Source organism: Arvicola amphibius, chromosome 5, assembly GCF_903992535.2.
Source record: "Arvicola amphibius chromosome 5, mArvAmp1.2, whole genome shotgun sequence".
Lineage (NCBI taxonomy): Eukaryota > Metazoa > Chordata > Mammalia > Rodentia > Cricetidae > Arvicola > Arvicola amphibius.
In genome coordinates this window covers 131,575,742-131,601,656 of record NC_052051.1, presented here as the reverse complement: position 1 = coordinate 131,601,656, position 25,915 = coordinate 131,575,742, and the positions used below count along the sequence as shown (strand labels likewise).

Here is a 25,915-nt window from a genome sequence, read left to right as displayed (position 1 = left end):
TGTTAGATTTTCTAGATATATAGAGATATATTTCAGTTAGATAGGCATTCTTCATATCTTTCAAAGACTACAGAATATGGCATTTTAAATGTTTTAATAACTCAGGGCTTTTCATGACAATGAGACACGTCTGCTCCTGGCAGCACCAGCTACTTCAAGAGGAGGATGGGCATCGAAGAGGCTCCTCATGGAGTTTGATGGCCATTTGGGCAAGAAACTGCTCTTGCCTGGACTGTTGTATAAACTGGACACAAAGAACCCGCAGAAAGAAGACTGCTGAACTTGCCTAAAGGTGAGATGATCCTTTGGGGTTCCTGACTCATGAAAGAGTCTGTAAAACATTCTGCAGGACACAGCAAAAAGTGACTGAACTGTCTTTGAAATTTCCTGCTTCATGGAAATGTCTGCTGGATACTATGGGCCTGTAGGCCGAAGATGGATGCCCCAATGGTACAGAGGAACTTTGGGTGACTGTCCAGGCAGCAAGATGTCTCTGTCATTTCTAGAGTTTGGAAGTTGCTTATTTCTTGTTTACTTAGGTAGTATTATATCTTTCTGGAGTCTTTGATGGAGTTGAAGAATGGATAGATAGTTATAGTTTTCCTTAGTTATGATAAAAGATAGATATAAATATTGTAACTGTAATTCTTGCTTGATAACTTTTGTTATACGGAATTTTACTATGATAAAGTTAAAGCCTTTTTATTTTGTTTAAACAGAAAAAGGGAAAATGATGTAGGTGGATCTTCTGTTTGATTTCATTGGTTAATAATAAAGAAACTGCCTTGGCCCATTTGATAGGCCAGCCCTTAGGTGGGTGGAGTAGACAGAACAGAATGCTGGGAAGAAGGGAGTGAGGCAGATGCTTCGGGCAATCATCATGCCTCTCCTCTCTGGACAATTGCCATGAAGCCAGCCACCAGGTCAGACATGCTGAATCTTTCCCGTTAAGTGACCACCTTGTGGTGCTACACACATTACTAAATATGGGTTAAAGCAAGATGTGAGAATTAACTAATAAGAGGCTGAAACTAATGGGCCAGGCAGTATTTAAAAGAATACAGTTTGTGTGTTGTTATTTCAGGTATAAAGCTAGCCAGTGGCCAGGAGCCGGGCGGAAATGCCGCCCGCAGCTCATCACTACAACACAGATTATTAGAAATGAGTTAATCAAGATGTGAGAGATAGCCTGTAAGAGGCTAGAGCTAATGGGCCAAACAGTGTTTAAAAAAATACAATTTGTGTGTTGTTATTTCGGGGCATAAGCTAGCCAGGAGGCCAGGAGCTGGGCGGGAATGCAGCCCGCAGCTCCTCACTACAGCCAATGAGGTTGTTTGCCTTTTTTCTCAGCATGTTTATTATTGCTATATAGGAAGACCACTGGATTAGTCATGTAGCTACATTGGTAGACTGTTTGTCCAGCATGCATGATTCCCTGGGTTTAGTTGCTAGCACTGTATAGTTGGGTGCCTTTGAGCATGCCTATAATCTCAGCAAGCAGGTGGAAGAGGCAGTCATTAAGGTCATCCTTCGTTGTGTAGTGAGTAGGAGGCTAGCCTGGGCTACATAAGACTTTGTCTAAAAAGGTACATTAATTTCATATGTTGATTTTGTATCTAACTACTTTGCTGCCAAGTGTTACCAGATATTAGAAATAATTGATAAATCTTGGGGTTTTTTATTTACTTATTTTTTTGAGATAGGGTTTCTCTGTGTAGAGAGAGCTAATTGCCCTGGACCTCGAACTCACTTTGCAACTCTATAGACCAAGCTGGCCTTGAACTTACAGAGATCTGCCTCTACCTCCTGTGCGCCTGGATGAGAGACTTGTACCACCACCGGATGTTTTTTAATTTTATTTTTTAAATATGTTTATTTATTATGTATACAGTGTTCTGCCTGCATGTATGCCTGCATGCTAGGGGCACGGGATCTCATTAAAGATTATTGTGAGCCACCATATGATTGCTGGGAATTGAACCCGGGACCTCTGGTAAAGCAGGCAGTGCTCTTAACCTCTGAGCTATCACTCCAGCCCCCACCACCAGATTTTTAAGGAAAGCATCATATTATATGCAAATAAATATAGTTTGATTTTGATTTTTTCCTTCCTGTTTGTATCCTTTTGTGACTTTAAGAATATGGTAGAAAGCAATGGAAATATATTGAAAACGTAAGTGGGGAATCATTGAGAAACCCAACATGGCCTGGGAATCACAAGGGCAAGTAACAGGCTGGAAATGATCAGGCACCTATTTAAGTTGAATGCATGTGTCTAGTGCTGATGAGATGTAGGATTTCCTTTATAAAAAAGGCCTAGTTATTGGGGGAATGACAGAGTTACCCTAAGATAACTAAGAGGAGGAGGAGCTAGGATATGATAGACCAAATGGAGACTTAAGAACATTGATCAAAATGGTCTGTTCTTCCAAAGAAAGAATATACTCAGGCAGCGTATTTAGAAGGCAATGCAATGACGTAATACTTTTCATTTATTAGGAAACATGTGTAACTCACCAAAGCAATGAAAATGACCCTCTTCAAACCTTCACCCACTGAAAAACCCTCAGGGCTACAACAGAGACCAGCAACACGACAGCTCCTTGAGAGCCGGTTAGAAAGGCTGAGGTTTTCAGGCCCCAGACCAGACCCACTGAATAAGCACGCCTGGAATACCCTGACCACTATGGCCTATGAGCATATCATTGTTTGAAAGCTCCTCTCTAACCCTCTGGACTTCAGAACCGACGGGAGGCGCGTTTCCCCGCCCCCACCTCCGCCCTCGCCTCCCCCTCCGCCCCCCCCACCTCCGCCCCCGTCCTCCACCTCCGCCTCCGCCCCCACATCCGCCAGGGGACCCAGACCCTGCCAGGCAACCTTGTCCAGCGCGAAAGGTCATGAAGACCCCCCGCTGGGACAAACTGGGAGGGAGAGACGGGCAGGGGACGTGTCGCCGGGGGGTGGAGCGAGGCTGCCGAATGGGCTCCCGGGGGAGGGGTCTGCCCAGTGGCCATTCGCGGAAGGGGGTGGGAGAGGAAGGTCTTCAATGGACTGGGCAGGGGGCGGGGCCTGCCCTGCGGACTCTCCCGGGCGGGGGGCGGGGCCGTATTTCCGGGACTCCCCTGCGGCGGGGGCTTCTGGGGTTCTGAGCTCGGTATGTGGCGCCTGGCTCGCCCTGTGTGCGAGCAGACTGCGAAGAGTTGCAAGCTTTTCCGCCCTCCGTGCAGGCCTACCGCCCTCATGTCCACTCTGCTGATCAATCATCCCCAGTATTCTTGGCTGCAAGAGCTGGGACTCAGCGAGGAAAACGCGGGCGTGTATAATGGACACTGGCGCGGCGGGGGAGAGGTATGCGAGCGCCCCGGAAAGTGGTAGCCTAGGATTTGCCTGGGAGGCCAGGAGGCAGGCGCCCCCATTACCATCATCTCCCGATTGGAACTGTGGGAGGATAGACAGGATGGGAAGTTTTAAATTTGTACAGTAGAAGTTTTTTCACGAAGAAAGACAAGAATAAGCGAACTTTAGATTTTAGCGCTGCGACGAATCGATGGAGGTTTTGGAGCCTCCAGGAAGGCTAAACCTCAGGGCTTAAAACCGTATGGCAGTTTTGCTTGGGATCTGTCACAAGCTCGACCTGGCTAAAATCTTGTGAATTTTTTCACCTTGAAGACTTGATTTTCAATATTTATTGCCCAAACTTGTCACGGTAATAAAACGTTTTCTAGAATGCAGTGGGACAGGTAAGTTATAGTTGCCCAAAACTTAGGAGGGTGTCAACGTAGTTTCAAAAGAAGGAAAGGAGGCTTTTTCAGAAACCTGTGGTTCTGCTGTACCAGAATCTGCTTTGGTACAGAAAACGCAACTTCTTTTCAAGGCTGCTGTTGACTGTAGGAGAGCCAGGTGATTTTTAATTGTTGTGAAATTGAGGGTTTCTCCCTGTTGTTTCTTTTAAACAAACAAACAAAACTTTTTGCCCTCAGCTGCTGCTTTTGTGGCATTAGTCATTAATGACTGATAAAATGTAGCCTTTTAGATGCGTTTCAGTTTTATCTTTCCACTTGGAAACCTCTCCAGTTTCATCAACCCAGGCTTTTTTGTAGTTTGGACTTGGGCGTTCTGTTTCCAGACCAGAGGATGGGCAGAGTAAGGTGGCAAAGCAGTAAGTTAAACTGTCAGTTGAATTTCTGGTTACCCTGAGGGGTCAATGAGTGAGTGTGTTGTGTGCCTTGACCCTAGTATTTAGATGACCAGCTCGTGGGTTTTACAGAAAGTTCCTAATGCATAGGTTAGAAACCCAAGACTGCTCTGAAGAGTGGGTTGATCATAACAGAAGTTAGCCTAAGGCTCCTATTTTGCTTTTCTTTTTCTCTTTGCTTTCTCCTCAATCATGGAATGGTTATAATTTCCATGTATGGTTGTCATCTTCTTGTTTGTCTCTTCCAAGGTAATTACGACCTATTGTCCTGCTAACAATGAGCCAATAGCAAGAATCCGACAGGTAAGTTGCTGAAACTCAGGGAACTGTGCTAGCGGTCTTTAGAGGCAAAGGTTAAGATCAGCGCAGTTGTACAGAAGTGAAGAGTTACGTACTTCCTTGTCATTGTGAGGCCCTCTGGGGAGTCTGCTCACTTTGGCTTGGTAGTATTAGCTGGAAATGGTACATCATAGAGAGAATTAGACAGAGGCTTTTTTTCTTGGTGTATGGACACAAGATACCTAGCCTAGAGCTTGCTTTTAGCTGGCTTTTAACTTAGCAATAGGCATGCAGCACCATGCTAGGTTTTTGCTGGGGCTTGAACCCAGAGCTTCGTGCATGCTAGGCAAGTTGAACTGCATTCCTAGTGTCCTTGGTTTTTGCTTCTGACTCATTCCAGAGGTTTTTTTTTTTTTTTTTTTTTAAGAATGAAGATTCTGATTTTTCAAATCTGGGTTGGAGCCCACGATTGAACTTTCTAATATGGGCTATATGTTGTATCCAGATGAGGCTAGACCTTGATTTGAAAAACAAGGCTTTAATGCACAATTGTGCTGTCTTTTCTTGTATTAGATTCTAGCTGGTGTTTCTATATATGCTTTAGTTTAATATTTCTATATTCCTCCCCTTCCCCCACCATGCTGGGAACTGAACCCAGGTCTTCAGGTATGCTCGTCAAGAGCTTTGCCTCTAGCTACAGCTCCAAGCTATAGCTCAAGCCTTCTGGATTGTAGACTGTTGAAATCATTATTGTCTTGAGTCTTAGGGACAGAGAAATTTCCACTTTTTTTTTTTTTTTGCAGAGATGTATATATATTCTAGAAGGTGAGTAACTGTGGTCAGTTGATGGGCCGTGGTGGCACATGCCTTTAATCCTGTCACTCGGGCGGCAGAGGCAGGTGGATCTCTGTGAGTTCGAGGTCAGCATGGTCTATAGAGCGAGTTCCAGGACTGGCTTTAAAGCAACACAGAGAAACCCCCTCTTGAAAAACCCCAAACCAAAACAAAAACCCACAGCTCTCACCTCAAAGGGAGTAGGATATAGCCTTTTCTGGACCCAAATTTGAGTAACCACCACACCCTGAGAAACACAGCCAGATTACCCCAGGTTGTTCCCTCAGGGAAGCTGTCTCTTAGAGTTTTATAGTCGCAGGGAAATGAAAGTTGTATGTCAAGGCAAAGTGGTTACAGCAAGACGTGGGGGGGGGGGGGCTCCGTCTCCGTCTGTTATCCAGTGACATTCTCTAGCCTTTGGGACTAGTGGTCTGCTAAATTGATAGATCCCAAAAGATCTTTTTTTTCCAGTTAGCCACAGGATGTTCTGACAGACACCGAGGTGAGCGAGGAATTCAGGGGACTGAAACTAGCTCAGGGTAAGGTAATTAGGCTCTGGATTTGCTGCGTTCCAACCTCTCTGCATCTGTTCTTTTTTTTTGAGACAGGATTTCACTGGCTGTCTCAGAACTCACTCTGTAGACCAGTATGGCCTCGAACTCACAGAGCTCTGCCTCCCGAGGGCTGGGATTAAAGGCCCTCTACAGTATCTGCAGACACAGCCTCTTTCTGGGAATTCTCACTCTTTCTTCCTTTTCTCGCACCCCAATCTTAGGCCAGTTCGGAAGACTATGAAGAAACTATAAAGGAAGCCAAGGAAGCATGGAAAATGTGGGCAGAGGTAAGTATGCGCTCCTGGTCCCCACTGCAGAGCAGGTCGCCTGCTGTAGTTATGAGAGACAGATAAACATGAGACAGGGCTGAAATGTGCAGTCTTGGGGACCGTGCTAATTTCCTCCCTGGTGTTCACAAGATAGGTCCTTCCCATCTGGGATTGCAGGGGTGGGTAACTGTAAAATCGATGAAAACTCTTATGATACGGTGTAAACCGGAGCCCGGAATAGTCTCCCCCAAAACTTGTAATTGAGCAAAAGAAGGGGAGCTCTTTGTTCTGTGCTCCTGCTGCCAGGGACTGGATGTCTTCACAGCATGTCTGGCTCCTGTGCAGCTACACTGTTTTCTCAGGGCCAAGGAGTTCTTGTTGGCCATGAGGCAGAATCTGCCTCCTTCATCTTTGCACACCATCCATCACAGGTTAAAAAAAAGCGAAATTGCGGCTGCTCAGTAGGTGGTCGCACACACCTTTAATCCCAGCATGTGGGAGGCAAAGGCAAGTGGATCTCTGTGAGTTCGAGGCCAGCCTGGTCTACAAAATGAGTTCCAGGACAGCCGGGACTGTTACACAGAGAAACCCTGTCTCAAAAACAAAACAAGCAAACAAACAAACAAACAAAAACAAACTTAAAAAACAAAGAGCCAAAGTGAGAATTCTGAGGGCTGCTGGGCTGGGCTCACTGATCCACCACTATAGGTCAGTGTGGAGGGGGAATCAGGAAGGAAGGAGTCACTTGGGTTTTCTGGCAGCCCTCTGTTTCCATCAGAGTGTGTTCATGAAGAGGGGAGATCAGGGATGTTGGTCTTTGCAGGTGTTCATGGCAGAGCTGGCACGTGGCAAGCATCAGTACACCATGATGCCATGTGTTGGAGTCTGAACTTGGGTCCTCAGGCTTGGTGGCAGGTGCCTTTACCCACTTAGTCATCTCAACAGCTCTCTGGCCTTTTGGTTTCTCTTTTTGTTTTAAGAATGATGCAGTACAAAAATCAAATTTAGTCTTAACTCCAACCTCGTGAATACAGATGGTTGTCAGAGCTGCCTTTGGGCATTTCTCTCCCAGGTCTCAGGTGTTTACTCCACCATTGTGATTCTTTTTTTTTTTTTTTCAAGACAGGGTTTCTCTGTGGCTTTGGAGCCTGTCCTGGAACTAGCTCTTGTAGACCAGGCTGGCCTCGAACTTACAGAGATCCGCCTGCCTCTGCCTCCCGAGTGCTGGGATTAAAGGTGTGCGCCACCACCGCCCGGCTCCATTGTGATTCTTCTATGCATATTACATGACGTGTGCAATTTTAGGATCACATTGTATGCCAAAAAATTAATGCGTACTTTAAAAAAGTTTATTTTTGTGTGTCTGTGCACATGTTGCGTGTGTGTTGGCACATGTGTCATGGAGGACGTGTGGTGGTCAAAGGACAATTTTGTGGAGTCACTTCTCTTTGACATCACATGGGCCTTGGAAATCAAACTCACGATGCCAAGGGCATCCTTCACTCACTGAGCTGTTTCTCTGATCCAGTTATTTTTTTAAAAGACATTTGTTTGTCTTTTGTGTGTTGTTCTTACATGCTTGTGCATGGCGTGTAGTGAGACCATAAGAGGACATTGATGTTCTCTTCCTTCACTCTCTGTTTGTTCCTTTGAAATGGTTTTCACTAGGTTGGAAACTGGCAATAAAATTCCAGTAATCCTCCTGTCTCTGCCCCACTCAGTGCCTTGAGGTTACTGGCATTTGCTGGGATTTCTGGCATGTTGTGCATGCTGGGATTAGAACTCTGTTCCTTAAGATCATGGAGCAAGTGCTGTTAACCACTGAGCCATCTCTCCAGCCCCCTTAAACTTCATTTTTTTGGGGGGGAGGACAGATTCTCTATTTTCCTGACTGTCCTAGAGCTTGTTATGTAGATCAGGCCGGCTTCAAACTCACGTAGATTCTCCTGCCTCTGTCTTCCGAGGCATGCCCCACCACACCTAGCCAACCGTTTAAAAAAGAGGTTTATTTTATACAGATGATGGTTTTGCTTGAATGTCTGTCTGTGTGCTATGCATGTGCCTAGTGTCTTCAGAGGTCAGAAGAGGGCCCTGAACCCCCAGAACAGGAGTTACAGATGTCTGAGCTACCCCATAGGTCCTGGGAACTGAATCTGGTCCTCTGCAAGAGCAGTGAATGCTCTTAACTGCAAAGCCATCTCCAACCCTGGCCTACTTTTCCCTCCTTCTTCCTTCTTTTTCTTCTTTTTTTCTGAGATATATTGTATGTAGGCCAGGGACTATCTACTTTCCTCAGTCTTCCAATGCTGGAATCATTCACATCTTTTAATGAGAAATATTTTATGTTCATGTGTGTCTACCTAGAGTAATACAAAGGAAAGGTTGATGTGGTTTCAGGGTCTGTTTTCCTAGACTGATTTTAAAGACTTTATTTATTGGTGGTGATGGTGATGTGTGTGTGCTATAATGTGCGTATGGCTGTCAGAGGTCAGTTTTGTGGAGTTAGTTCCCTCCTGCCATCTTAGGTGGGTTCTGGGGATCGACCTCATGTCACCAGGCTTGCGCAGCAAGCGCCTTGACCTGCTGAGCCACCCCATCTCCCTCCTCCGCTGACTGTTAATGTCCGCCCCCCTTGCTACAGTGGCTGCTGTCCTGATAATCTTTCTGAAATATTGTGCTCTATTGTTTTTGTTGCTCTTTTCCAATTTAGGTTCTCGTTTGTTACTTCAGTATCTTGCCCCACACTGCCAGATTGCATTCAACATTCCTTCAGCAGCTTTTGCATTTTTTTGAGTTGAGGTGGAATTGCTGGATAAGTTAGGCCAGCCACTCCCGGATCTGAGCGAATTGGATGAGTGGGGGACCTGTTTGTTGGCATGTGAGTTAAGCAATTGAGTTCAAAGTTTAGTGTAGAGACAGCTTGTGTTAACAGTCCTCTTGGGCTCTGGTCATGTGACAGCGACTTAGAGATGGGATGGCTGGGCCTCAACGAAAACATCAGAGCCGGCTGTCCGGTCCACAGCCTCCCTCGAGGACCCGCCCATGGAGCCTCTCTGCTGCCCTCTGTCCTGTTGGCTTTGCTGACCTCACAACAGAACATTGCTTCATTCATTCCAGTTAAGTGTAGAAGTTCCAAAGGGAATATTTTTCCTTAAGGGAAGTAAAAAAGTATAAACACAAAGGAAAAGTAATTTATAAAAGCTGCTTTGTTTATTTGTTTGTTTGCTTATAAATTTATTTTGAGAGAAAGGGTTTAATGTAACTTAGGGTGGCCTCAAACTTGATAGAGCCAAGGCTGGCCATGAGCTCCTGATGCCGCTGCCTTCCCAAGTGCTGGTGTTATAGGAATGTACCTCCATGCCTTCGCTGAAAACAGGTTTCCATCACCACCACAAATAAAGTCCTTAAAATCAATCTAGGAAAACAGATCCTGAAGCCTCATAAACTGTTCTCAAACATGCTTGTATTATTACTCTAGATAGACACACATAAGCTCTTAGTGACATCTCTAGCTATAGAGGCCCTGGCCTTCCCCACCAGCCCTTTATCCTCGATGATTCCTTCTGTATCTCAGGCCAACTCTTTCCATCCTTCAGGATTCAGCAGAGTCTGAGCTTAGATTGCCCCTGCATCTAGTCTTTTCGAAAGTCGTTTTCGCTCTTTCAGTAATTGTCTTTAGACCATCAGCAGTGGACAGTTGCTTGTTGCCTTTTCATCTGTGCCTCCCAGAAGAGATTCGCTCCAAGGACGTTTAGCCGTATCACAGTGCCAACACGACCCGAAAAGCCTCTTCCGACGTAGCTGCAGTCTGTTCTTCTGCGGCATGCATCTGACAGTGTGGCAGACACAGACATCTACTTTGACACCAAAATTCCACTCTTTTCTTAGATTCCTGCCCCAAAGCGAGGAGACATAGTGCGGAAGATTGGCGATGCCTTGCGGGAGAAGATTCGGGTGCTGGGAAAGCTGGTAAGGTATTCTTTCGAGTCTGTTCGTGATCTCTTGAGTAGAGAACAGGCTCTTAGTTTTCATGTCCTGTCCATTTTGTTTTGCTTGAAGCTGAGGTTTTTGCTGTGTTGTCTCGCCTTGGCTCAAGTGATCCATCCCTCTGCCTCAGACTCCTAACTGCTGGAGTTCTGTGTGCTTCCTTTCCCCGCTAGACTGAATAAGATTTAAAAGGATCATCATTGTATGTGTGTCCTAAGATTGTGATTTCTAAGAGAGACAAGTTTTGAGATCCATTGTTTTAGAGGAAAGAGAGAAAAGTGAAAAAAAAAAAAACTATGTGATTTAAAAATTCATTGAAATCCATTATGCGTGGATGAAATTCCCAAAGAATTAATAAACAAATTATATTAAAAATGAGACAGAAGCAAGTAAATAAAGAAGTAGAAAAATAAAAAATCATCAGAAAACAGGTTTTCTTAGTTTCTTATCTACATAAAATAAAATAATGTTTTTATTTTGTCCTTAGCTTCATGTTTAAAATACAGATTCTACTGGAGAAATTCTACTTGGATTTCTATATTTTTAGGTGTCTTTGGAGATGGGGAAGATCTTAGTGGAAGGCATAGGAGAGGTTCAGGAGTACGTGGACATTTGTGATTACGCAGCTGGCTTGTCAAGGATGATCGGGGGACCCGTCTTGCCTTCTGAAAGTAAGCCAGGAGTCGCTTAAGTGTTTGGTGCTGTGGTACAGAGCTTCAAAATTTCCGCGGCCCAGTGAGATCGGGCGAGATGGCTTGACAGGACGCCTGACAACTTCGGTTCCATTCCCAGGACCCCTGGAGCAGAAGGAGAGAACTGAGTTTGCTGTCCTCTAGCCTCCATGTGTGTGTCCACACAGACTCGCACAACAATTCCTTAGGTTTTAGAGTTGAGGGCAGTGTCAGGGAATTGGTAGCTGTAATAGAGCGAGTGGATGTTGAGACCATATGCATGTAGGTATGCTGTCGAAAGGCCTTGCAGGGAGGTTAGTCTAAGGCCTTGAAGGAGATGGAGCTGGGAGGTCGAATACTTCAGGTGGGGAAGGGGGTTGTGGAAATGGAAAGTCAAGGATGGAGGAACATGCACGTGGAGACTGCCTTGCTTCGGCACAGCTGGAGGACACAGTGCAAGGATCCCTGTTGGGAGTTTGGACTTTACCCTGAATAGCTACAGCATCTATGCAGACTGTAGAAGCCTCCAAGCGAGGGATTGATGGCAGTAGGGTAAAGAAGGGGGAGCTGGAGTGAAGGCTAGCCTTTCCAAGAAGGAGTTGGGGTGCTGGCCTGCAGGATGGCCTCAGTGTGAGGTGCTATGCTGGGAAGTCCCCAAGCCTGCTTCCAGGGTGTTCTGTGTTCAGTTTATATCTTATCCTTTGTGTTCACATCTCCTGGGGGGACTTCTTACTGCCTCACTGACATGTCATTGCCTTCCAAATGGGATCCATAATGCCCTTACCTCTGCGGCTCCTAAGGTATGAGGTGTAATGAACATCATTAAATTTGCTGACGTGGTATAGCAAGAAATAGTACTTTTTAAAATTAAGTTATAAGTTTTTATTAAGTGATATATTCATACCCTTTTGGTTGTGTGAGGTGATCCAAGGAAGCAGCAAGAATCCTCTCTGGTACATGCACTTCTGACCTGAAGAGAAATGGTTTAGGATTTTATTCTTAACACATTTACGCTCACTACGAATATTTATACACCTCAGGACCTGGTCATGCTCTCATCGAGCAGTGGAACCCGTTAGGCCTGGTGGGAATCATCACTGCCTTCAATTTCCCTGTGGCTGTGTTTGGCTGGAACAACGCCATCGCGCTGATCACAGGGAATGTCTGCGTTTGGTAAGCTGGGCTCGTTCTCCCATCTCATGGAAAGAAGGGGGCGAATAAATAGCAGTAGCGATTGCTCTGCTCTGCTCAAAGGGTTTTAGATGTGTTAAAGTGTTTTCCAAACTTTTGCAACTAATACATGAAGTCACATGTGCTGATTGTCTTCATTTTTAATTTGTATTTTACCATCAGTGATGTGTTTGGATATAGTAGTGTCCTCTTCCCCTCCTAGCTGTTCTCCCTCTCAGTGGAGGTCTCATATCTGGGTTCTGATATGAAATACCTGGAGTTAGGCTCCATATGTTAATGGCTCAGCTTCCAGTTCAGATGATTCATTTATTTATTTATTGGAGGAAAACTTTGAACTCTTTCCTCTGTCTTCTAAGTGCTGGGATTATAGGCATAGGCTACCTTGTCCAGAATTTTTCTAAATTGAAATTTTTTTTTTTTTTGAGGTAAGCTCTCACTATGTTACCCAGGCAATTTTACCGCCTCAGCCTCCCGAGTGCAGGGACTACAGGCATGTAGCAGTGTGCCCAGCCAAATTTATTAGTGTTAAATATGCCTTCAATAGAATATTCTCAATTTCTCTATAAGACAAAATGTAGTTTGAAGGCTTAACGATTTGGTACCATCTTGCTGAAGGAACCAATGCTTTCTGTTTGAGATTTCTCATTGCTGTGACCAACTGCTTGATAAGAGGCAACTTACAGGGGAAGGGTTCTTTTGGCTCACAGGTGGAGGGTGGGGTACAGTCCATCATGCGGAGGAGGCATGGTACCAGCTTGCTCACATCTGTGCAGTCAGGAAGCAGAGAAAGGAGAAGGCTAGTGTTCATCTGTCTTTTATTCCGTCGTGGAGCCCAGCTATGGGACGCTGCTCCCCATGCTTGGGGTGGCTCTTTCCCCTTCAGTTGGTGACCTCTGGAAGCACCTTTCTAAGCACGTGTGGTTTCCATTCTGGGCATTTCAGCACTGCCCAGGCAATGCTTAGTCCCCTCAAATTGACAGTCCTATGTAAGAATTGTACAGTGTTGAAATCACCTTGCTGTTATGTAGCTAGCTGGCAGTTACCATAACAGTTCTGACTGTCCTGCAGCAGGTGGGCTCAGCATTGCTTGGTGCAGGTTGATGTTCGTGAAGTTTCCTTATCCATTGTGCCCAGAGACGCCACCTAAAGGATAGGTTTCCATTTCAGTTACTAGAGCTATTTGTTGTCTAATTGGACAGAACCTTTTCTCCCTAACTTTGTTTTTCTTTGTAATGAAAGGTATTTGCCTCTCCTCAAGTTTATTTTTTCTCTCTTTCTCTCTCTTTAAAAAGGAAAGGAGCACCAACAACTTCTCTTGTTAGCATAGCCGTCACAAAGTAAGTATGGTGGCTTGCTTTTTCCTGGGCATGACAGAATTTTGCAAAGGTGATTGGTGGGCACTGCTTTTTGTTTGTTTGTTTTGGTTTGGTTTTTTTGTTTTGTGTTTTCAGGACAGGATTTTTCTTTGTTCTGTCTTTAACAACCCTTGTGTCCTATAACTCACTCTGTAGACCAGGCAGATCTTGAACTCACAGAGATTCACCTGCCTCTGCCTCCTGAGTGCTGGGATCAAAGGCATATACCACCACATCCAGCTCCCCAGGCGCTGGGTTTTTAATGGTGGGAAGCATCCTGCTTCTTTCAGCTTGGAGATCAGATAACTTCCTTCTTTGGTTGTAGCAACACTTTACATCGCTTTGCAGTTGTGTGGTCCCTTCTGAGCCTTGCCATTTAATTGGGCCCCCAGTCTCCTGGAGCAAATCCAGAAGCACAGGGTTCAGGTGCCCGGAGAGTCAGGTGCTGCCAAGCTCAGGGAAAGCTGAAGGTGTGCTGTTCCCGGGAGTGGAGTCCACAGCTAGTTGTCCCGGTCCAGCTGGAAAGGAGCTGCAAGTTGCTCTGTTTGTCCTCTTAAAAACTCAGAATTAGTTGTTTTGGAATAGCATCATCTCACTCTGTAGCCTAGGCTAGTTTCTCACTCATGGTGAGCCTCCTGCCTCAGCTTCTTGTGTATTAGGATTACAGGCATGAGCCATCACACTCCACTGGAAACTTGGAAGGAAGAATCATACTTCCGAAAATGCAGAGTCAACAGCCTCCTTCCTTCCTTCCTTCCTTCCTTCCTTCCTTCCTCCTTCCTTCCTTCCTTCCTTCTCCCTCCCTCCCTCCCTCCCTCCCTCCCTCCCTCCCTCCCTCCCTCCCTCCTTCCCTCCCTCTCCCCCCCTCTTTTCTTTCTTTTTTCTATTTATTTATTTATTTATTTATTTATTTATTATTTTGGATGCAGAGTTTCTCCGTGTAGCCCTGGCTGTCCTGGAACTCTGGAACTCAAAGATCTGCCTGCCTCTGCTTTTGCAAGTGTATGGATTAAAAGGCACAACCACACCTGGCTAGTTAAGCCAATTTTCACAACTCACAGCCAGAGTTAGGTAGTGTTTAACTATGATCTCATTTAACTGCAGCCCTTAAATCGAGAGAACATATTTTCCTGTCCACAAGCCTTTTGGGCATGGAGGTTGCTGCCGTTTTCTGACGGAAGCCAGCAGACACGAGCCCTGTGATACGTCAGGGTTACACTTGGCGGGCCCCGTTCCCCAGCATAACTCCATGGAAACTCATGTGCTTTGGAGACGCCTTCCCTCCACATTCCATCCTTTTTTTGTTTCAGTTTTGTTTTTTTGAGGCCGGTTCTCATGTCGTCATTCTGCCTACATTCTTTACACAACTGAATTTGACCTTGAACTCTCCATCCTCCTGCCTCCGCCTCCCAAGTGTTGGGATGGCAAACATGCACCACCATGTCTGGCTATCCTTCCATCCTTTGCTGCTCTCTCTTAGAGGAGAGAACAGGTTTTTTGTAGTCCAGGCTAGCCTTGAAGTTCTGTTCCTTCCGCCTCCACCTCCCAATTGCTGTAATTTCAGACATGCAGTAATATGGTTGGCGTATGCAGGACTGATGAGCCCAGGGCTTCATGCAAGCTAGGTAGATACTCTCAACCGGGCTAAACATCCCCTGCTTCCCTTTCCCGCTTCTCTGTGTGAGCAGATGCAGGGCTATGCTCAGATGTCTTATTTGCTTATGGAGTCTCTTTAATCTCCTTCATCTTCCTGTACCTTATTCTTTTGTACTTCCCATACTATTGTTTTGATGGATGTGTGGTTAGGGATAATAGCAGAAAAGCAGGGCTTCATCCCTGTACTTCCATGCTGACAACACTCCAGCCTCCAGTCTGCCATGTTGACTCAGATGTGTCTTCATAGTTGGGCAGAAATATTAGATGAAAATATGTTCTTAACCACTCATTGCTTTCCATCTCCTATTCATATTCTGTATATGTTTTCCTTTAACACTCTATTTTAAACCCAAACTTCCACTTGTGTTTGCAAACCTTATCTATAATCTGTAAGGAAACCCCAGGTCTGAGTGTTTGAAGAGTCAGAGGCAAAGTTGAGAAGGGGGGTTACATGAGAGGGATTTCTCTCGTTTATAAAAATGTTCTGAGTGAAACGGTTGGCTGAGCAGTCTCTGTCGTTTCCTTCCTAGGATCATTGCCAAGGTTTTGGAGGACAACCAGCTCCCTGGTGCCATTTGTTCCCTGACTTGTGGTGGAGCAGATATTGGGTAGGTGAATGCATGAAGAGCATCCTTCTGTTGAAGGACCCTGGGTTGATTGCTGGGAGTCTTCTACCATAATAACCAAACCCAGTGTGGCTAAAGAGGCGAGGAACCTTCTGTGGGCGATAACACTGTAGACCTGCTGTGTGTTATACTGTAGACCTGCTGTGTGTTATACTGTAGACCTGCTGTGTGTTAATACTGTAGATCTGCTGTGTGTTAATGCTGTAGACCTGCTGTGTGTTATACTTTAGACCTGCTGTGTGTTATACTGTAGACCTGCTGTGTGTTATACTGCAGACCTGCTGTGTGTTAACACTGTAGACCTGCTGTGTGTTAATGCTGTAGACCTGCTGTGTGTTATACTGCAGACCTGTTGTGTGTTATACTGCAGACCTGCTGTGTGTTATACTGTAGACCTGCTGTGTGTTAATGCTGTAGACCTGCTGTGTGTTAATGCTGTAGACCTGCTGTGTGTTATACTTTAGACCTGCTGTGTGTTATACTGTAGACCTGCTGTGTGTTATACTGTAGACCTGCTGTGTGTTATACTGCAGACCTGCTGTGTGTTAATGCTGTAGACCTGCTGTGTGTTATACTGTAGACCTACTGTGTGTTAACGCTGTAGACCTGCTATGCTCTTTAGTGAATAACCTTCCTGGGAAATACTTGTGTTTTAGTTCTTAACCTACTGAATGTCAGCGCTTATATTTTCTTTTTTTTTTCTTTTTTTTTTTGAGACAGGGTTTCTCTGCAGCTTTTTTAGAGCCTGGCCTGGAACTAGCTCTTGTAGACCAGGCTGGCCTCGAACTCACAGAGATCCGCCTGCCTCTGCCTCCCGAGTGCTGGGATTAAAGGCGTGTGCCACCACCGCCCGGCCAGCGCTTATATTTTCAACAGATAATAATTTCCTGATACACGATTTATTCAGAGACCTATTAAACAAAGCTGTGACATTGCTCTTCATGCCTGAGGACTTAGCCTAGTGACATTTCCTTAGCTGATTGTAAAAGGAGACAGGGGATGTAGCCAGGAAGATGGGGAAATGGGGGGAGGGTAGAGTGTTTGTCTAGCATTCAGGAAATTCAGGGTTCAGTTCCTAGCACTGAATATGCCAGGTATGGTGGCACATGCTTGTAATCTCAGGATTCTGGAGGTGGAGGCAGGAAGATCGAGTTCAAAGTCATCCTCAGCTACACGGCAAGTTTGAGACCCTATCTAGAAAAAAAAGGACTTTGAGTTTTTTTTTTAACTGCCACAAGATTCATATACCATAAAGTCCTCTCTTTGAAACTGTATAACTTGATAAGTTTTTGTTAGTTTTGTGTTGGTCTTGGAGTGGGAGCCCAGGAACTCTGTGTGTGTACTCTGTGTGCGCAGCCTAGGTAAGGGTTCTCCCACTGACTTGTACCCTCAGCCCCTGCTGAGTGGCTTGGAGAACATTCATTGTTGTGCAGTCATTGCTGTCTTATTCCAGGGTATTGTCCACACCCACTTCCCACTGCCTTCCCCAGGTTTCTCACAATCACTGACCTACATTTTGTCTCTGAATTTTTCATTTGATGCCACTTTGTATAAATGGAATCATATAATATCAGCTCTTTTTTTAAAACACTATCTTTATGAGTCTTCTTTTGCTTAGCATAAGGTCACACACAGCCTCTTGAATCTGGAGTTGGCTAATATTGTTCTGAATTATCAGGAAAGCTGGGGTCACTTTAAAAAAAAAAAAAACAACCAGCTTCCCCTTTGACCAGGGAGGTTCCCTACGAGTCAAGGCTGAGAATAATAGAAAACCTATCTCCTACCTCCGTACCCCCATAGTAGCCACTCAAGTGTTTTTAAATGTCACTGAAACTTGAGTTTTGTATTCTTTGGCCTTGGCATCGCTCAGTAGCATACATAGGATCTGGCTAAGCACAGCCGCCTGGCATGCAGGTGCCCATGCTTGTGGGCTGAACCTGGCGAGTTGTACCTGAGTAATTCGCTCAATCTGTCCAGTGTGCAGGCCAAAGTAGGGGCTGCCCTGCATTGCTCACGCTGAACGGAAGCACGAACAACTGAACGGTGACGTTTCAGTCAGTAGTATTGGAGCTGTGTTCCTGAGAACCAACTGGAAATCCCAGAGCAGCTTTTAATTGTTTAAAAATTGTATGTTTTTGGGGGAAATTTTAGTTGGGAGAGAAAAGGGGGTTCAGGGAGGTACTGATTTTGGAGAACTTAGGGTAGTGGACATGACTTGAGCTTTGATCCTCCTGCCTTCACCTCAACTTGCGGGATTATAGGTATAGAGCGCAGCATCCAGTTTTGTGTGGTTGCCTTCTGAGTGCTAGGAAGCAAGCTACATCCCTAGCCCTAAGAGAAATGTGTGTTATCTGGGTCCTGGAGTTAATTGTGAGCAATTTTACTTCAAGGCAGTCCCTTACTAAGTGGCCCAGGATGGCTTTGAACTCACTCTAGCACAGGCAGGTCTTCAGCATGTGCTCTTCCTACATCAGGCTCCCAAGTCGCTGGGATTACAGGCTTGTGTCATAGATCCGGTTCTTTTCTTTTAAATAAAGCCTGCATGAGTACCACACGTGTGCCTGGTGCCTGTAGAAGCCAGAAGAGAGTTGGGTCTTCCAGAACTAGAGTTATGGATGGTGGTGAGCTACCATGTGGGTTCTGGAACCTGAATCTGCGTCCTCTGGAAGAGTAACTGGTCTTTTTAACTGCTGAGCCAGCACCCCAGCCCCAGGTCTGGCTATTCTTAAAGGGGCCGTTTTGCAGAGCAGGAGCCTAAAAGCACCTGGTGCTCATTAAGAAAGCACAAGGAACACATTGTCTCTGCTCCCTCTCAGTACAGGAAGAACTCTGTTCATGTACTAAGGAGGTTCCCTGAAGGGCTGTCATAGCTCACAGAGCAGGTCGGCTTGCTTTCCCCGTGCTGCTACTTGTGAATAGTTTGTTTCATTACTTCATGCCTTGGGATAGACTTCCTTGTAACCTTGACTGTCTTGCCAAGGGCCCGTGTCATGCTTCTTGCTGGTACTGTTGGCTGCCGTCATTTCTAGGTGGTTTTTTTTTGTTTTTTTGTTTTTGTTTTTTTTTTTTTTTGCCTGGGTCACTCTCTGTGTTCCCTTGCAGCACAGCAATGGCCAAGGATTCACGTGTGAACCTGCTGTCCTTTACCGGGAGCACTCAAGTTGGGAAGCAGGTGGCCCTCACGGTGCAGGAGAGGTTTGGTAAGTGCAGGCTTTGTGATGAGGGTTTGAATCACTATATGATATCTGCAAGTCATTGCTGGGCCTGGTGGTGCACTCCTTTAATCCCAGCACTTGGGAGGCAGAGGCAGGTGGACCTCTGTGAGTTCAAGCCAGCCTTGTCTATATAGTGAGTTCTAGGCCAGCCTCGTCTATATAGTGAGTTCTAGGCCAGCCTCGTCTATATAGCAAGTTCTAGGCCAGCCTCATCTATATAGTGAGTTCTAGGCCAGCCAGTACTATATTGTGACCCTGTTTCCAAAAGCCCAAGAAACTGAAAAACAGCAAACCGAACAAAAAGCTCAACAAAATAAAGAATAAGGTCAATAAGGTTGTTTTAAAAAAATCTTATTTCAGTGTAGCAACTATCAGTGACTTAAAAATGAAATTTAGAAGACAGTTCCACTATGGTGACATAAAAAAATAAAACACATGTAAATCTAAAGTCGTGTTAGTCTTTTGTGTAGAGTAGCTAATGAAAGACATTAAGACCTAAATAAATGGAAAGCCGTCCCGGTTTCACTTTTCCTGGTGTTTAGGCTTGTTAAGATAGCAGTTCTTCCCAGGTGATCTCTGGGCTCAGTGTAGTTACTATCAACATCAGCTCTGTTTTGTGTCACGCGACAGATTGCTGCAAAATTCCTACGAAGAACGCTGACATCAGAAGCAATTTTGAAAAATATTAGTGATGGAGAACTCATACTTCCTGATTGTACAACTTACCCCCAAATTATTGCACGAAGTCATAGAGATAGAACCAAGAGCCCGTACGTTTATTGCTCATGGGTGTCTTATCCTCTTGGCCCGATTGCCAGACATTTTCAGTGGGTAGGAACAGTCTCTTTTGACAGGTAGTGCTCGGACAATTAGATAGCCACTTGAATCAGTATGAAACTTTTCCTTGTCTTACTCTAAACCTCAAACTTAACTAAAAATGCATGCACAGACACAACACACACACACACACACACACACACACACGTGGAAGTCAGAGGTCAATTTGCAGGAGTCAGTTCTCTCCGTTCATGTAGGTCTTGGGGATTGAACTCAGACAGGCTTCAGGCTTTATTTGCTGAGCCATCTTGTCAGCCTTTAATGAATTTCATTGCTCAAAGGATCGAGGGTGAGGGTTTGTTTATAGGCTCACAGGTGCCTTACCAGTTGCTACACTGAAGAAATGATCTCTCCCTGCTCCATCAACCATTAACTGTGTATAAGTCCCCAGGGAGCAGTGGGACCCCATGAGTTCCTCCTTTTCCATGACAAGTGTTGACAGGCCCCATCTTATTTGGATGATCACACAGCTACTTTGAGCTAATTTGCCATAGCCACATCCTGCCTGGAAGTCACCCGTCCCTACTACTTAGGAGGGTGTGATAGCCATGTCCCTTCCCATTCATGGTGGGCGTTCAACTGATTCTCAGTACTCTGACTAGTAATGAGTCAGGGCAGTCCCTGCTCAGGGAAGCTTCCCTGACCAAAGCGGACAGCAGCAGCAGCAGCTGTGTGCATAACGTTTTGTCCTTTACTCTTCCTAGAAACATGCATGTGCATGGGCTCACACGCACAGTGTGTGCACTTAATATCCATTTTCAGTGTATTTCTCAAGAACACATTCTTGTATGTAACTGTTGTGCAATGTTGTAATTGTCATTAATATCATTGTTAAGCTGCTTGAATAATCAGAAAGTAAAGGAAAAGATAACTAGGATCGCTCTAATGTGAGCCAGTGTGCACTGAGTACTGAGACAGGAAATAATTGTGTCTGTTTTCTTTTAAAGGGAGAAGCTTGTTGGAGCTTGGAGGAAACAATGCCATTATTGGTAAGGCTGCTCTTTCCCCTTTGCTTTCTGTGCAGTCATCTTGAGTGTGTGGGACTTGCATAGAAACGCATCCTTTCCCGAGCCCTGTGTGCTTGGGACTCTGTGCCCATCTTTAGGAATTTTCCTTAGGAGTCAAGACATGAACTTGGCTTCAAGGAAGAGGGTGCTTAAGAAACAGGATAATGTTGGGAAAAATGTTACCTGGGGTCCTGAATGTGGGCATGAGACTTCTGTTGTCTCTAACGTGGCATTACTTCTTCATGCTTTTCCTTTTCTTGTTCTCTAGAAACTGCCCATGTGCTCTTCTAGAAGAATCAGTTATTTCCTAAGTGACTTGCTGATTTCTTTAGGTTTCACACACACAAAGTTGACCTTAGTGGAGTATTTGGGGCTTTCATGTTAGGAAGGAACAATTCTTTTTTTGTTTTTGTTGTTTAAGATTTTTTTTTTACGTGTGTGTGTGTGTGTGTGTGTGTGTGTGATTTATGTAAGTGGGTGCAGGTACCTGAGGAACCAAAAGAGCCATCAGCTCCCATGGAGCTGGAGTTACAGGGGCTTGTGAGCTGCCTGACATAGGTGTTGAGAACCATTGGAGTCCTCTTCAAGAGAAATACATGCTCTACTCTACTGAGTTATTCCCCTGTGCAGCTTTTAAAGCCTCCGTTTGCTCATCTGTAATGTAGGCTAATGATGCCCCCATCTGAATGGATGGAGGGAAGGACTGAAGCCCTGTGCTCTGTGCTCTGAGATCTGATGTCAAGGACACAGCTAGTACACAACCTCACACGTACAAGACCCTGGATTTGGCCCCCAGAACTGGGAGAACAATTAAATAGTGGAATTACAGAGTTGGGAAATGGATAGGATGTCTAGGCTGTGTGTGTAAAATGCCTCTTTCCATCTTCCTGAACCGAGGATGCTTAGGTTGGACAGGTGACAGCATAGGAGGGGACAGTGGCGGTAGATTCCGGAAGGCACAGGAAGCAGGGATTGTAAGTCGTAAATTAGCCTCCTACAGGTTAACCTTGTAAAGACGACTTTTCCTCTTCTCAGGGGAGAGGAAGAGGAAGGGAGAAGACGGTAGAGATAGGACTTTACCTGGATGCCTTCAGGGGAAGCTGGAACAGGCTTTGACCATCTCCCGCAGCAGGGGACAGGCTGTCTCATGTAGGAACAGGAAGCTTTGTGGCAGTAGGGAGTGGACTGGGACAAGCGAGCACCCTGATGGTGGCAGAGCTCATGGGTTTCCATGGAGCAGTAGTGACGGGGTCTCTAAAACAGGTGAAAGGTGACATGACCCAACCGAGACTCAGTTTACCTGTGTATTGGGTAAAGGTTGTAGTTTTCATTGCTCTGTTATCATATACCTTTCCCTAGAAGAAAAGCACACCTTCCCCCTTGGACATGTGTCTCTGTACCATGAATCGTCTGTTCTGCCATAGTTATTTTGATGTCATTGTATTTTCTAAAGGCATTGCTTTATACCGCTTAGCAAATGTTCTCTCTGTCTGCCTGCTGCACAATGATGGCGTGTACTTTTGTTTCTTTAAGCTTTTGAGGATGCAGACCTTTGCCTGGTTCTTCCATCAGCTCTGTTTGCCGCCGTGGGAACAGCCGGCCAAAGGTGTACCTCTGTGAGGAGATTGGTGAGTGTGTCCACAAACATGCTAGAGATTGTCCTTCCTCTTCCTACGAATGTGTGTATGTGTCTGTGTGTGCTCTGTGTGTTGTGTGCAGGCGCGCTCAGAGGGCCCAAAGCAGGCATCATATCTCGTAGAGCTGGAGTCCAGGTGGTTGTGAACTGCTCAGTCAGGGTCCTGGGAACCAAACATGGATCTTCTGGAAGAGCAGCAAGACTTTTTCAACTGCTAAGCCACCTGTCCTGCTATGTGAACACCCCAGTTTAATGAACTCTGTTGACTGGGTGTCATAGAAGAGTTGCTAGAAAAATATATTCCCTAAACATGAGTGGCAGATGTGTGCTCCTCCTCTACTCCTGTGATGGTGGAAGATGCTAAACCACCCTAAGCTGCAGTAGGCTTACAACCAGAAGCTGGACACAGAGGCGATGCCAATTTTGTGTCATAGTCCATGGCTAACATGGACTAAGTCCAGTGTCTTCTAGGAGACCAGATGAGTTAAGTTCTAAAACTGTTAACTAAACAGTAGCTTTGCTTTTTCATAAACATTTCAAATATTGTAAGTGTTGGCCTCAAGTCTCAGATTTCACTCAGTGTGATATGGCTTATTGAAAAGCAAATGACTGTCATGTCTATTTGTTTTACTTGGGTGGTGTTTTAAACACACACACACACACACACACACACGTCGGTATGAGGAGGTGGTGTCTAGCTTCAGTGTGTTCAGTGTGGGGGATGTGGGTAGTTGAATTTATATACTAGATCAAGTTGGATTTCAATTTAGAAATAAATCCTTGATTTATTTGTTTGTTTGTGGCTCTCCTATAGTGAAAGACTACAGCTAAATAAGTTTTAGGTATACAGTTTGGCTACATTTACATTTAAAAGCTGCCACAGAGTCATAGAGGGACTGGTTCTGTGTTATTTTTTCTCACTCCCAATTATGAGCAAATGTTACATAACACTGATTTCTAAACCAGACCAAGTTGAAGAATTAAGTGACAATATGATCTTTAAAAATCTTATTTATTTTCATGTGTATGGGTATTTTGTCTCTGTATATCTATGCACCTTATGTATGATTGATACCCTCAGAGGCTACAAGTAGTGTGTCAAATCCCCTAGGACTGGAGCTACAGGTAGATGCTTGTAGCTTAGCAGGCCAGGCTCTTAAAAACTTGATACAGACATGGTTTATGGTGTTTTCTTTGGTTGCATTTCTGGGTGCTTTTTTTGGTTGAGACAGAGTCTCATGTATCCCAGGCTGGTCTCAAGCTTACTATGTAGCTGAGGATAGCCTGGAACTTCTAATCTTCCTGCTTCTATTTTTCTAATACTGGGCTTGTAGGCATGTGATATACCATACTTGACGTGTAGTGCTGGGGATCAAAACCAATGTTTCCTGAATGCTAAGATCAGCGTGACCAGCTTACTTGCATCCCTAGCTTTGGTTTATGGTTTTACTTCAACATCCACCTAGAAGAGGTGGTTTATTTTTATAGTTAATATTAAAACTAAAAGCTTGGGTTCAGTTTCTTTTCAGAGATGATAGTATCTTAGTAGTTACTAATCAGTACTGTTGAAGAACTTATTTACAATCTCAGGATGTGTATATTCATCTTGCTGTTCCCCTGAATACATGTTCTTTACGTAGTTTTTGCACGAAAGCATCCATGAGGAAGTTGTATCAAGACTGAAAGGTGCCTACGCACAGATCCGTGTTGGGAACCCCTGGGACCGTGAGTAGCTGGTTCTTTTCTTAAAAGTTATTCCCTTTTGACAGCTGGTGCTACCTGTACTTCTGACCTTCTGAGTTGGAGGTAGTGGTGGGTGCCCTTTTCTGAGAGGTCTGAGGGCAGTTTGATGACTTGTCTTCCTAGGTTGAACCTCATACTTGATATATGTAAGAGCTGAGGTCCTGGTTGCATGGGGTCATGGTTGGATGGGTGGTGATTGGATAGGGTGATGGTTGGATGGGTGGTGATTGGATGGGTGGTGATTGGATAGGGTGATGGTTGGTTGGGTGGTGATTGGATAGGGTGAGGGTTGGTTGGGTGGTGATTGGATAGGGTGATGGTTGGATGGATGGTGATTGGATAGGATGGGGTGATGGGTGGTGATTGGATAGGGTGATGGTTGGATGGATGGTGATTGGATAGGATGGGGGTGATGGGTGTGTGATTGGCTAGGGTGCTGGTTGCTGGAGTGTGCTTGGCTCGGCCTGGGGTGCTGGGTGGTGCTTGGCTCGGGTGCTGGTTGGCTGGCTGGTGCTTGGCTCGGGGTGGGGTGCTGGGGTGGTGCTTGGCTCGGGTGCGGGTTTGGTTGGTGGTGCTTGGGCTGGGTGGTGCTTGGCTCGGGTGCTGGTTGGTTGGGTGTGCTTGGCTCGGGTGCGGGTTGTTGGGTGGTGCTTGGCTCGGGTGCTGGTTGGTTGGGGTGGTGCATGGCTCGGGTGCGGGTTGGTTTGGGTGGTGCTTGGCTCGGGTGCTGGTTTGTTGGGTGGTGCTTGGTTGGTGCGGGTTGGCTGGACTTGTTGCTTGGCTCGGCTGGTGGTGCTGGGTGGTTGCTTGGCTCGGGTGCTGTGTTGGCTGGCTGGTGCTTGGCTCGGCTGGGGTGCTGGGTGTGCTTGGCTCGGGGTGCTGGTTGGCCTGGCTGGTGCTTGGCTCGGCTGGGGTGCTGGGTGGTGCTTGGCTCGGGTGCTGGCTGGCTGGTGCCTTGGCTCGGGTGGGGGTGCTGGGTGGTGCTTGGCTCGGGGTGCTGGTTGGCTGGCGTGGTGCTTGGCTCGGGTGGGGGTCTGGTGGTGCTTGGCTCGGGTGCTGGGTGGCTGCGTGGTGCTTGGCTCGGGTGCTGGTTGGTTGGGTGGTGCTTGGCTCGGGTGCTGGTTGGCTGGGTGGTGCTTAGCTCGGGTGCTGGTTGGCTGGGGTGGTGACTGGCATCCGGGTGAGGGTTGGTTGGGTGGTGCTTGGCTGGGTGCTGGGTGGCTGGGTGGTGCTTGGCTCGGGTTACTGGTGCTGGGTGGTGCTTGGATCGGGTGCTGGTTTGTTGGGTGGTGATTGGATAGGGTGATGGTTGGTTGGTTGGGTGATTGGATCGGGTGATGGTGGATTGGGTGGTGATTGGATAGGGTGGGGTGCTGGGTGGGGTGAGCTGATGGTAGGTGGGGTTGGATGGGGTGATAATTGAGTTCTTTTTCTTTTTGCTGCTGTTATCCTTCCGAGTCACCACCATCTGAAGGGAAAGTGTTCAAGTCCCTAGGCCTGCTTCCACTGCTCTCTTTCATAGTAACCAGAGTGGTTTCTAAGATGTATTCTATGCTGGGCATGGTGGTGCATGCCTTTGAGCCTATTACTCAGGAGGAGGTAGAAGCCGAACTAGCTCATCTCTGTGAGTTTGGGGCGAGCCTGGGACTGCATAGTAGTTCCAGGCAGCTAGAACTACATAGTGATAGCCCATTTTTTTTTAAAAAAAAGCGGGGTAGAGACAAGGGAAGGGTTGGTTTGGGGCCTGGGGGGGGGATGGCTCAGGGTTAAGAGCACATACTGCAGAGACCCGGAGCATACATATCAGGTGATTCACAACTGCTTTTTGTGTTTGGGGAGTGGGTTGATACAGCGTCTCTT

At 45.9% G+C, this 25,915-nt stretch overlaps 1 protein-coding gene across 1 annotated transcript in view; it reads left to right on the top strand.

Moving 5' to 3' along the window:
* Positions 1 to 3,105: 3,105 nt before the first annotated feature.
* Positions 3,106 to 25,915, top strand: part of Aldh7a1 (aldehyde dehydrogenase 7 family member A1) — a 29,475-nt gene continuing 6,665 nt past the window's right edge. The window contains exons 1-12 of the mRNA XM_038329602.2: positions 3,106 to 3,348; positions 4,445 to 4,498; positions 6,084 to 6,149; positions 10,020 to 10,100; positions 10,666 to 10,789; positions 11,830 to 11,962; positions 13,273 to 13,317; positions 15,522 to 15,599; positions 18,720 to 18,817; positions 20,617 to 20,658; positions 22,210 to 22,304; positions 23,953 to 24,037. Of these exons, the coding sequence (XP_038185530.1) occupies positions 3,157 to 3,348; positions 4,445 to 4,498; positions 6,084 to 6,149; positions 10,020 to 10,100; positions 10,666 to 10,789; positions 11,830 to 11,962; positions 13,273 to 13,317; positions 15,522 to 15,599; positions 18,720 to 18,817; positions 20,617 to 20,658; positions 22,210 to 22,304; positions 23,953 to 24,037 (1,093 nt within the window). The 5' untranslated portion in view covers positions 3,106 to 3,156. The remainder of the gene's footprint in view (positions 3,349 to 4,444; positions 4,499 to 6,083; positions 6,150 to 10,019; positions 10,101 to 10,665; positions 10,790 to 11,829; positions 11,963 to 13,272; positions 13,318 to 15,521; positions 15,600 to 18,719; positions 18,818 to 20,616; positions 20,659 to 22,209; positions 22,305 to 23,952; positions 24,038 to 25,915) is intronic.